At 34.0% G+C, this 13,468-nt stretch overlaps 1 protein-coding gene across 1 annotated transcript; it reads left to right on the forward strand.

Annotated features, from left to right (window-relative positions):
• Positions 1-1,248: 1,248 nt before the first annotated feature.
• LOC142622282 (uncharacterized) lies at positions 1,249-8,328 on the forward strand. Its single transcript, XM_075795727.1, has 2 exons — positions 1,249-1,385; positions 6,113-8,328. Exon 2 carries the CDS (start codon positions 6,143-6,145, stop codon positions 8,045-8,047), a length of 1,905 nt encoding a protein of 634 aa, XP_075651842.1. The 5' UTR covers positions 1,249-1,385; positions 6,113-6,142; the 3' UTR covers positions 8,048-8,328.
• Positions 8,329-13,468: the final 5,140 nt, after the last annotated feature.

Below are 13,468 nucleotides of genomic sequence, written 5' to 3' on the forward strand. Positions count from 1 at the left end.
CCTTGTTTCATATGGAGGGTGAGGCTCTGATATGGTTCCAAGATAGTGAAGAAGTAGGACTTTTTGTTGATTGGGAATCAATGATTCAAGCCTTGCACGTTAGATTTGGTGCTACGGCTTTTGATGATCCTATGGAGACACTAATTAGGCTAAGGCAGACTGCTTTAGTGTCTTTGTATAAAGCCCAATTTGAGGTTTTGTCCAATAAGATTAAAGGGTTATCTGCTGCTCACAAGCTAAGTTGCTTCCTTAGTGGATTGAGGGATGAAATAAGGCTGCCAGTGAGGATGCTTAACCCCAGGTCATTGAATGAGGCTTTTGGTTTGGCAAAGATCCAAGAAAATATAATTGGAGTTGTAAAAAGAGTGCTAAGGTCCAAGTGGATCAAGGGAAGCCTTCCATTTTAGGTGCTTCTCCTAAAGCCACTCTTCTTTTGGAGTCTAAAGCTAGGCTGCCCATTAAAAGAATCTATCCTGCTCAAATGGAAGAAAGAAAAGAGAGAGGGCTACCAACAGGTCAATGTCGCTAGAGTGAGCCATCGTGGACGTTGGCTGCAGAGCGTGGTGGTATGTTAGGATCCTAGTGTCCCATATTGGTTAAGTGTAAACTTAACTATGTGTTTATAAGCTCATGGGCACCCTCTCCTTGCAAACTTAACTATGCGAATTTTCACATTAAACATTTAGGCCTAAAGGCTTCTTAGACTGTTCATGGGGCCTTATCTAAACAGCTGTACTAGTGAACAGCTCTTGTGCAAATGAAAGGCAGGAGTGTGGAATAAGCCTTCTTCAATATATCCATTCCTTCAAAAGTACTTTTGTATATACTACTCAAATGCCCAAATAGCGGCATCCATGTTTTTCCACAAAAAAGAAAGCAGGAGGGACCAGGGAGGCAGGACAAAGCAACCCAAAAAAAAAAAAAAAAACAACTATTATAAGCAAAAAAATGTAAGCAAAGCATAACCAGAAGGTAAGTATCAGGCTTCAGAAATTATTAATTCCTCCGCACACGTGACATGAAAGCATAACCATGCAGGTAAGTAATGGATAATTGTTTTTTTTAAAACGTTTATCTGCTTGTACAGCCCATCAGAGTCATAAAGAACTTCTTCCAAAGCAAGCAAAGGTGTTTAACACTGTAGAAATGCATTTATACTATTCCTTTCTTGATTAAATTCACCTTTTCTTTTTTCTATATAAATCTCTAAGCATTGGAAGTGAAGGAGAAACTATCAGTTTTTTGTTACTTATATTAAAAATCCATGGAGCCCTTTCAAAAGTTTGTCCCCATTATAACATTTTTTTTCATTGTAGCTCTTCTAGTAGGCTCTTAGCGACAACTAATTCAGTGTAGCTGGGGCAGGGACTAAACTATATATTCAGGTTTGCTTACTGATTTGGACTTGAAATTATCATCATCATTATTGTAAACTTTCTGTGAAATTTAGTGCTTGTTTTTTTAACACCATCTTTGTGTGTTCACATATTTGACATTATGTCTCTGGAAGCTTTATCATGTTTTAAACTATTAGCTTACATTCACATAGCCGTATAAATCTAGGAAGTAACAATTAAAAAGCACTTCAAAGACCAGTGGCCATTCAAATTTTGTTATCTGGAAAAAAAAAAAATTATACCCTTGCATTTTGTCTCAATTTGTGGCCTTGAAATAGACTAACTATAGGAAAGGATTGAAAAATCTGCAGCGCCTTGATGAAGGCTAAAGTTGGCCTTGCAATGAAATGTGTAACCCAAACTCATTAGCTGTTACATTAGAGCAAAGATTTAGTACTGATTCATGATTAGTATTTCTAGTTCCATATATATGCGAGTTACTCTAACAATCAACACTTCCAGTTTTTGAAACCATGGAAATTAGATTATAATTGAATCTTTGCATTTAGTTTCCTTTTGATAATGCGCTTTCAAATTACACATTTTTAAAGTACAGCTTCCTTAAAATTTATTTTTTTTGGGTACAACTCCAAACAATTTCATCCCCATTAAAGAGGGTGACGTGTCATAAAATTTTGAACTATAAAGAGTATTAACTTATTGATCAATTTAAGCACAGTTATGTAATTGATAAATTGTGATAAGTTAGTGCCTCATCAAACTTCCTGGGCCACACTTTTTTATATATACTAATTATATTATTTATGAATTTAATTCATTCAAAAAAGAAATCTGAGGATATATAATTTTTGAATTCCACTTTACTTAATACCTTATTTGATTTGGGAAATAGAAAAGTGAAAGGATAAAAAATATTGTATAAATTTATTATCATGCCCCTATTTTATAACTTTTTTTGTATAAAGGAAAAAAAAAAGTGTTGCTGAAATAAAATATATATACAAAATAAAATAATAAAAAAACAACCCAAACATTCAATAATGAAGGAGAAAAAAAAAGGAAGAAATAAAAAAAAAGAATAATGTTATTTTAGTTTAGGGGATGGGAGAAGGAGTAGATGGGTAAATTTCATCCAACCTCTTCTCCTCCCATTTTGCTGCAATTTGGAGAGGCGAAAAAGTGGTGGGCTTGGGTAGAAAACAATGGGACCCCATCATTTTCTCCCCCCAAATCACTCCAACCAAATACCTCTCCCACCCAACATCTCTCATATTTTTCTCTCCTTCGTTTTTCCATCCCCCAATTTTCACCCCAACCAAATGAACCCTAAATAGTATTGCATGTACGAACAAAAAATAATATTTAATTTATAGTTTTCACTAGATTGCCTATCATGCAAAAAGATACTCCACCTATTAAATGGTTTAAACCATGGTTTTAAAAAATTGGAATGATCAAAGAACTAAAAAATGAATCGATTTTCAATTTTTGCTGGTTTTTCTAGTTTTTATCGGACTAGTTTAGGATCTAGTTCCCGGTTGAATTGGCCGGTCTAGTCCAATTTTAAAATAGTGGTTTAAAAAATAACAATAATCTGGATCTTTTTCACATAAAAAATCTAGTCTTACATACAATCATATAACCTAAGTAATTTTTTTTTTTTTTGTTTAGTTTTATTTTAATCATTTATTTTTTTATTTCAATGATATTTTTGGAATTTTTTTTCTAATATTTACATAAAAAATTAATTAAAATAAGCATCACATAGTACTATTAATTACTTAGAAAATCACACCTAACTCTAGCCCTTGATATTGTCAACGAAACCTTGTTTAAAGGTTTTTATACACTAGTCGATAATTCGTACAATGCATAAAAAAGTTTAACATAATATTACTTTTTATCTTTATATAAACTTTCGTCCAATGTGAAACTTGATAATTAAGATAGATATTAATCAATAAGTCTAAAGGCACAATATTATTCACACAAATTTCACAATTATATAAGGTCTAAAGTTATTAATGGTAGGTAATAAAGCAGTATCAATGGTGGACCTATATAAAAATTAATAATATTCTTCAACTTAATCGTTGAGAAATTTGTTATGAAAACTATTGTGCTTATAGCATTACTTAGTTATTAATAGATATTAGACAATACTTATTATGATTGTTGAAAGCTCAAAAATGTGTGAAAAAACGAGCTGTTTAGACTCCCAAATTAAAACTTACGGCTCAGTTGATTTTACTCTAACTTAAGCTAAGTGCAGAATAGAGTAAATGCAAGCGAACAAAACAATAAACTACTCTAAGCCATATTCATCACAACACAGTAGTAAAATGAAAGCGAAAAGAGTAGGGAAAAATAATGCAAATACAAGATAACACTCCGATGTGTTATCGAAGAGGAAACCAAAAATATCGGCGAAAAACCTCTCCGCCGCCCTTCAAGCAGTAAATCGATCCACTAGAAAATAAATTGGAGTACATGAATAACAAAAGACCCTCCAAGCCTAGTCTACCCCATGTACTCGAGCCCTCCAAGTTCTTGCTACCAACTGACTTCGCCAAGCCTTGTCTTCTTTAGCTCTCCGGATCATGCAATTTAGCCTGATTGCATCCACCAAACAAGTGGCTTCTTCCAATACTTCCTAGTAGCACCAAAACCTCACTTTACACTCAGGATGGGTGTGGTAAGTGTTTGACCTATCAACCTCTCAATGATAAGGATTTGGATTTAGATTTGGATATGAATATGGAGAGGTAGGAGTTGAGGAAAACCATACAAGATTGTGTAGAAGATTGTGGGTATGACAATCTCTAACTCTCAAGGGTTTGTGGTTAGGGTTTTCTCTCTAAAAAGCACTCATTTCAGTATGTGGGTAATATAGGTATATATAGTGTGGGTAAAGACATGGTGTATCAAATATGACAAAATAGCAAAACAGAATGTTTCGTGGGTATCTCTCGGGAAGGCCTTACCCGCGAGACACTCGCGAAAACCAGCTGTCACCATCTATCATAACTCTTCGCATTCTAGTCATGTGCTAAGCACATGCTTCACTTCGCGGGAAGGCTTCTCACAAGCTACTCGCGAAAACTCCTTTGATCTTCAATTTTCCTTGAGTCTTCACACTCTCTCTCACACACAACCCTTACAAAGAAATCCCACCTAGGTTGTGTGTGAGATTTCTTATGTACTTTATGAACATCCGTGATAGTATAGTAAAATGTGACAAAATAAGAAATAATAAAAATGAACTAGTGTTCATAGGATGCCCATTGGTGATACACAATTATAAATAATAATTAAAAAAAAAAAAGCATTTTTGGATTCACATATATGCAAAAAGATACATAGCATTATTATCATTTGTGGGTTTTAATTATAACTCAATTGATAAAGTCTTTAATCGTCATGGAGTATATACCATATAGATTGAAATTATATCGCATTTATATATATTATCATTTCTATAAAAGTCACAAATATCATTAAATTATATTATAAATTTTACTTCATAACTCTTTGACCATCAAACTGGAATAAAGTTGTTCATAATATAAGTTTTAATCGTTTGTTCATAATGATGCCATGTATTAGGTGGAGGAGTATCCCCTTGTATTTCTAATATTCTTATGACCGATGTATTCATTGTTTTTGGATGGGGAAGTACTCATTCTTTAAGCATAGTCAATATATTACAAATTTTACCGCATAACTCTTATAAATGGACTTGTTAATTTTTAAACACAAGATATAAAAGTAATTGTTTAAAAAAAAACATAAAAGTAATCAAAATATTTATTATGTTGTTAATACAGTACCAATTACATTCACTTTTTAAGTTTTTTTTTTTTTTAAAGTGTACTAGATTTAGCATTTTCCTTCAAAATATTAAAAGAGCATGTCATCAACTCATTAATTAATAGTCTCCCTAAAAAAAAATTATTAGTTAGAGCACGTTTGGAATGTGTGTTTAAACAACAGTTTTCAATTTTTTTGAAAATATGTGTGGGTTAGAAAGTATATGAAAATATATGTAATGTTGTTTAAAAACTAAAAACATGTGTTTAAACTTATGTACCAAACGGACCCTTAATCTCCCGATCACACAATTTAGAATATATTTTGAGAAAGTGCTTCCTCTTTTTCTATCTGTGGGGCCAAAGTAGCTAGGTTATTTTTTGTTTTTTAAATTATCGTTGCCTTCCCTTATCTCTTTAGCAATGGATCGTAATGACAGAGATGGTCTTGGAAATAATTTTCTAAATTATTTCCCTCTTTTAGCTGGTCAAAAAGAAGTTTTGTAACTAATCATTTTATATATTTCATAGTCTAGCTAAGAGGATGATGGTGGCCAGTTCACAATGGAATAGCCTAAAAAAAATTAATAATAAACACTCACAATGGAATGATACGTTAACATTAATTGCAATTCTTTGATATAATCGGTTTATAAGCTGGGTCGATCGTATATAATGATAAAGCTATTACAAATTTTATTATATAATTCTTATAAATTGATGGATTATTAACTATAAAAAAGTAATTTAAGAATTTGTTTATATATAATTGAATTGACATCAATCGATCGCTTCTATTGTTACCTCTCAGTTTGAAAGTCTTCAATAATATAATTTGTAATAATTTTTACATTTCCTACGTACACTTATATAGGTTTTGTTTTAAAATTAAGAAGCACTTTGCCAAAAGTTTTAAGTGATTAAATTTTATTTATCTTCTTGCAGAGTTTCTACTATTTGTCAAAAGGAGAGATCATGACACTGGGCGAAGATGATCTTTTTAGCTGGTTGGACTTATGGGGTGACTGGAACATCGAAGCGCTAATACTAGTGAGCCTTGCCTTGCAAATCTTCCTCACTCTCTTCGGCAGCCGCAGAAAATACATTACTGGCTTTTGGATAAGATTTACACTATGGTCATCTTACTTGATGTCCAATATTATTGCAAAGGTTGTCATAGGCAAGCTCACTGGCTTAGATACTAAGTACCTTCCTCACCGTGAACTGAAAGGGTTATTGGCACCACTTCTCTTTGTACAAATTGGAAACCCAGATAGCATAACTGCTTACTCAATAGAAGATAATCGTTTGGGATTGAGGCAATTACTTAGCCTAGTCTTCCAAGTTGGTGTGGTAATTTGGATCCTTTTTCGCTACTGGAATAGTTCCTCTCACTTCTCATTTCTTTTCGTGCCAATGTTTGTGGCCGGTGTAGTTAAGTATGGAGAGGCAGTATGGGCTCTGAGGACAGCACTCACTGGTGAATCTGGCATAACCATTTCAGAAATTGATCAAGAAGAAAATGTTCCTGCTTTATTTCGACAATTACCAGAGAGCGTTCCTGGTGTGGAATTGATCTTAAAGGCATATTATCGGTTTAGCTGCTTGAAGCCTCATCTTGAGAATTGGCTCTACAAGCCCTTATATGAGTCTCTTCAATGGATGTCCATTGATGCATATTCAGCTGAGGATATCTTCAGAATTACAGATTCTGAACTTGGCTTCATGTATGATGTGCTCTATACGAAGGCGCCTATTATATACACATGGCAAGGCTGTATTCTTCGTATCATCAGTTTCCTAAGTTTAGTTTCAGCATTATGTGTATTTGCAATATTTTCTAACACAGCCTCAGATAAAATTTCACGTAAAGATCTTGTATTTACCTATCTGGTGCTGATTGGAGCAATTATACTAGAGCTTTATCAGATCATACTGCTACCTTTCACAGAGTGGGCAATTCTCAAAATGACGAGGTACCATAACATGCCTCTGGTGATGAAATGCTTGCGAGCTCTTGGCCCAAAGTCAAGTAAGTGGAAAAGATGGTCCAATTCGATGGGACAATTCAATCTGTTGAGCTTTTGCCTTCACGACAAGCAGTTGAAATATAGTAGGATCATCAAGTTTCGTGGCATCGACATGGAGCTCAGAAAGACCGGGAATAGGACACGCGTGGAAATCCCTAAAAAATTGAAAGAACTGATTGTGCATGAAATGAAAGAGGTGGACAGTGCAAGAAATTCGAAGCCTATCACACACAGAGGTCAATGGGCTCTTGAAAGGTATGGATGCCTCAACAATGAATTCAAATGGAGTGTCAAGAGAGATTTCGATAAGAGCATTATCATATGGCACATTGCAACAAGCATTTGCTATCATTTAGATGTTCAATTTGGCATTGCATACTCTCAAATTGAAATGGGTCAATTGTTGTCAAACTACATGATGTATGTTCTAGCAATGCGCCCTCATATGTTTTGCACCACCACAGCAAATATCATATTCCAACATACCTACACTAAACTCATGATACTTTTAAGAACTAGACCATCCTTAGTAAAAGATGAAGGAGAAGCTTGTAGGATTTTCAGGATGGAAGAACTTCCCAAAGAATCAGACTTGGATAAAAGAAAGGAAACCATGGTCACATCTGATTGGCATGTACTAAAAGATTCACAAAGACTCGCCTTGAGTTTGATGAGCAGGGAGAACAAATGGAACATCATTTGCAGCGTGTGGGTGGAGATGTTGTGCTATGCGGCAAGTAACTGTCCAGTGGATTACCATGCTGAACAACTAAGGCGAGGTGGAGGTCTGATAACTCATGTTTGGCTTCTCCTAGCTCACAAAACAGATAAGTTTTATACGAGTGATTAACTATTTGTTTGTTGTAATGGTATTTTAGCATTCTAATCTGGCACACACAAATTGAAACCTTTGACTCAATTGGCTCCAATAAAATCCTATCAAAAATAGGATAAGAATAGCTTTCTTTTGGGGCCATACCAAGCCAATTGGGGAAGGATTAATGCTGAGGATTTTGTTGGATTTGATTTCTGGTTTTATTTTTTAATTTAATGTATTTGATTAAATTATTTCTTTCCTTATTTGTTGTAACTCTAAAACCCCTTCTTAAAGGCTCTAGAAAATTATTGTGATATGTTTTTTTTTTTTTTTTGCATAGATTATTGTGATATGTTGAATTTGATGAATAATATTAAATTGAGACTTTTTCTCTTGCTTGATGAGTTAATGATTCCAAGCAATCTTTGGTTGTGAAACATGTTCAAAGAAGTTTTAAGTGGTGAAAGTGAAACTATATTTGTAAATTATGTTTACTGTATCCCATTTAAGTTGTGGTTGTCACACGTAAATGGGGAAAATAAAAAAAGCATGACAAATAAGCTCTTTATAATTTATTTATTTTTAGGAGGAAGCATTTAAACTTAGGGTGTTTTTTTTTTAAAGTATATCAAGAGATGCTAACTAATTAAACTATAAGCCTATAAGAGTCTTAGCTCTTTTCTAGATTATTGAGCCTCTCCTCAACTAATTAAGCTATCTCTTTTATTAATAGGTAGTGCAAGATTTCTAATAAGTTCTTATTTAAGGAACACATAAATTGGAAGAATTACTTTCAAATTCACTTGGGAAACCTTGTAATATTAACAGACAAATCTATAATGAACAGTGTATAGTCTCTTTTTAAAAAGGGAACCTAATAACTTCAATTGACAAAAGAAATATATATTACCATTAGAATGGCTTGAATTGTCAAATTTAGTGGCTTGACATTAAAAGGTTTGCATGCCCATGTCAGAAAGTTTGGATGATATTCAACCAAACACCATGTGTGAAGAAATACAACAAGCTTGCATTAAATGTTGTCTAGCATGAATGGTCAAAAAGGCAAGGAACAGCACCTGGCATGCACACCAAATTCATGCTTTCTGCTTGTAGCCGAAATGCAATAAATGTTGGCCATCTTCTTTTGGCATGATATCTTTCATGTGTTGAAACCATTAATGTTTCGACTAAATCTTTGGCTATAAATAGAGGTGGAGTAAGCGAGAGTTTCTACGAGAGATAAGAAGGTAGAGTGTTCTGTAACTTTTGTCTAAATACAGTAGGGTGTTTTTTATTTATTTGTGAGAGAATCAAGATGTATTTGGAATTTAGATTTGTGTGAGAGTATCTTCAAGCTATTATTGTAATCTCTAAAATTATAGTGAAACTTTATTTTATCGCCTCCCATGGACGTAGGTATATTATCAAATCACGTAAATTCCTTATGTTATATTTTCTTCTCTCTTTTTTAACCTTGTGTAAACAGATTATTTCACCAATTTTTCACAACAATTACAAATAGAGAGAGGAAGACTCTTCTCTTTCCATGGACCCTAGGCAATGGGATAAAAGAAATAGGAATCTTTCCCCCATGATTTTTTAGTTTTTACATCAATTAATGCGAATGCTCTTAAATAGACTATTTTTTATCTTAACAATTTTTATTGTTATCCCAAAGACTTTGGGAACGTGAGAAAGGGGAAAAAGAGAGTGAGGGGGGGGGGGGAGAGTGCACATTGGGTGAAGTAAAAATTTACTAAAATATTCATTTGCACATATAGCTATTGTAGCATAGTTACCGTAGCACAAATGTACTTTTACGTAATGATATTGATATATAGACTAAAGTGTTTGTATTTTGGAGTTGATTGGGCAAATTTGGGTCTTATGCTATTTTACAACAACTTATGCAAACATTCTAACTATGTTATGGACAACAAAATTAGCCTCCTTAGTTCTTATACTTGTAATTTATAAAATATTCTCAAAAAGGAATTCAAAATAAGTTTAGTTTAATAAAGGGGCTTTTATACTCTTACACGGGTTTTTTTTTTTACGTCCTGTTTCATGTGTTAAAATGTAAACATTTAAAAATGTAGACATTTCTACATCAAATGCAAATACTGACGTAAATTAATGTACGTAAACAAGTGTAAAAGGATTTTTTTTTTTTTTTTTCCTTAACAATATTTCTAATCACCCATTTGGAAGACAGATAGCATTAGGAGGATTCAGCCATTCACCACCAGTCAAATCCTCGTAAGCAAATTTGTAACTTCATTCATGGCATATTTATAATTTATGTCATGGGTCATGTTGGTGTCTTTGGAAAATGATTTATCTTCCGCAACCCAAAAGGCAGAAGACAAGTGTGAGGACAAAAGGTCCGGGGCATATTTTTGGGCCTTGGGCCTGATCCAAGGGTATTTACTAGTCTGAGGAGGGTTTAGTAATAATAATGATATCAAACTTAAAAGCCCACGAGCAAACTGTTGCGAGAGAGGCTGGTGGAAATAGTCCGAGGAGGGATGTCTCCTCGGCTAAGTGAAGTGAAGGTCATAGGGTACGGCATTGTGATGAAAAGGATATTCTAGAAGATCTTATGGATGAAGATATGTTTCACAAGGCTATAGAGAGGAAGAACGGATGGAAAATATCTTAAAGAAAACTGCTACTACCGCATTAAAGGCTCTGCACCTACCTCTCTAGCCGCATTAATGCGGAAGTGACATCTGAACAGTGGTGATCAACCTTACAGCTATTGTTTAAAGACTTCAGGAGGGCTGTTGATGGGACAAGTATCTAGATCGGTGATCTGATCCATGCGTGGAAGATGGAAAGAATGAGGATAGTATAAAAGGAAGAGAAAGGCATTCAGGGAGGGAGATCAAGGAACAAAGAGAGAAAATACTGTACACACCACCTTTTATAATTGTAATTTATCTTTGAAAGAGTGAAAGATAATACAAATCGTCATCGGCTTATGTTCGAGGAGAAATTATGTTACATAAACAGTTCATTGCATGTGATTTGGTAATCTAGCCCATTATTTTCGTTATCTAACATTCAAGAACCTAGATTTCAAGCCCACTCTCTACAAATTTCATTGTATTGGGCTTTTTGGGCTTGTCCCCTTCATACTGTTGGGTTCGGGTGCGAATTGTGACCTTACAACAAGGATTGGACATGTTGGTGCTTTGCGACCTAGCCTCAAATCGTGTCACAATGGTTGGTCTTACTCTTCCCAAGCTCAGTAAAATCAATAGACGACTCTAGAAATTTTGTTTAGGAGGTCATTAAGAAACTTAAAGTAAAAAAATTTTAATAAAAAGAGAACTTAAATATTGTGGGGACTAAGAGGACCTAAGCAAGTATTTGGGCCTCGGGCTTAGTTGATGGGCTCTAGTTTGTTTTAGGCTAAAAAGCCTCTCAGAACTGTAGCTCGGCCCACGAGGTGAGAGCCCGAGGATTCGTCCGAGGACGAATATCTCCTCAGACAGACCCACGATGACCCTGGGATTCGTCAAAAAGATCAAGGCAGGGTTGCGCAAAAACCGTTGGTTAAAAGGGGGACTTAAGCGCCCTCCAGACGCAACGGTGTGAGGAAAATATCTTTTGAAAAGGCTGTCACCTCCACATTAAAGACCCTACACCTACCTCCCTGGCCGCATTAATGGAGGAGTGACCCCTAAACAGTAGAATAAAAACTTTCCAACTATTATAAAAAGACGGGAAGAAGGTGGTAAGGAGAGGGGGGAGATTTGGAGGGAGAAAGTAGAGAAGAAACTAAGAACTGTAACTTTGGCATAAAAAGAGAAGTAATATACAAACTGTCCTCGGCTTACGTCCGAGGAGGTTCCCTTGTCATATTTGTTTATTATTTGCAAAGATTGTGGCATTCTAGCCTGTCTGTCAAGTTTCCAACACCCCTAAACTAGATTTCAAATCCATACTCTACAAATCTTATTGTTTAAGGCTCATTGGGCCTGAGCCCACGTCTATCTTTGGGTCCAGGTGCAACTGTGCGCTTACAAATATATCAAGTTATCGAAAAAAAAATGAAGTTTTATAATTTTCTTCTACAAGTTTTCAAATTTTGAATTGTTAAATGATAGTTCATTATGAGTACTTATTATCAATGTAGGTAACTATGACCATTTTATTTTGTTAAGTTTGTCTAAAATTTTTATTTTTATGCAGTTGTTATTATTTATTAATTTGTCATTGTTTTTATAAAAATATTTTAAACTAAATGAATAAACTTAACTCATTGGCTCTGTATTAATTATTGACGCACACAACCACACTCATTCATACATAAAATACTACAGTACATGTCTACTTAACCAATTAAATGCTTGAACAATCACTAACTTTACAATTTTTCTTCTTGAATTTTTCTGACTTTATAACAAAAAGTTTTTATAACATAATAACAATACACACATATGTAATAAACCCTCTTTATTTCCTAATTATTAAATTATATAAAGTTATATTATATTTATACTGTACACACAAATATCCACACACATCATTATTCACACAAATAATATTATAACAAAAAGTAATGCACACAATTAATATTAGACATACTCACACACATATAATATAAATTTATAATAAAGAGAGTGATACTTGCAGTTCACAAACACTTACTTATACTTTTAGAGTTGAAAATACTTGTAGTAAGGGTATATAAGATTTAAGTTAGGGTTTGCAAAAATATTTTTAAGAATAAATTAAAATATTAAACTAATAAAAAAATATTATAAATATATATACTTTTTTTTTTTGGAAGTCAGGGTTTCATTTGAACCCTGAACAAAGGGTAGAGTTGCCCCTGGATCAATGTCATATTCCCAATATTACAATTTTTGGTTTCTGATGTACCTGGAAGCCCAAACTCTCCTTGAAGATATTCAGCAAATGCCGAGGGAGTTAGTTGATTTTGTAGGCCAAAGAGGTGCTATAGTATGTGTGTCTTTTGCAAAAATTATTTTTGCCAACTTATTTTACTATTCAGCTTATTTTTGCTACTATTCATGAGTTCCACTATACTTTTTGATACTATTCATGAGTCCCATGATACTATTTCAACTAACTTTTACCTTTATCTAAAATACTTTTAGCAAAAAGTTTTCAATTTCAGCAAAATAAACAGATTCCAAACAGATCCTATATATTTTACTATTATACTAGAAGGGAAGGGCTTGTGTCCAGTGGAAGTTTCCACTAGACACGTCAGGATTTGGACACATGTTTGCAATCCAACGTGTCCAATGCAAACTTTCACTGGATACAAGCCGCACCCATACTAGAATACTGCACTAATTCTGAGCTCGTGTCTAATAATTCCCCCAGGCCTCCTACGTTTTACGGAGGACTTTTATTAAGCTCTAAATCAAAGAGAGATTGACAGTGATTTTAATAACGATAAAAGAAGAAGGC

This window comes from Castanea sativa, chromosome 1, assembly GCF_040712315.1.
Source record: "Castanea sativa cultivar Marrone di Chiusa Pesio chromosome 1, ASM4071231v1".
NCBI classification, from domain to species: domain Eukaryota; kingdom Viridiplantae; phylum Streptophyta; class Magnoliopsida; order Fagales; family Fagaceae; genus Castanea; species Castanea sativa.

What these genes read in the sequence shown, in the direction of transcription:
- LOC142622282 (XM_075795727.1), top strand. Translation starts at nt 6,143, where the DNA reads ATGACACTGGGCGAAGATGATCTTTTTAGCTGGTTGGACTTATGGGGT.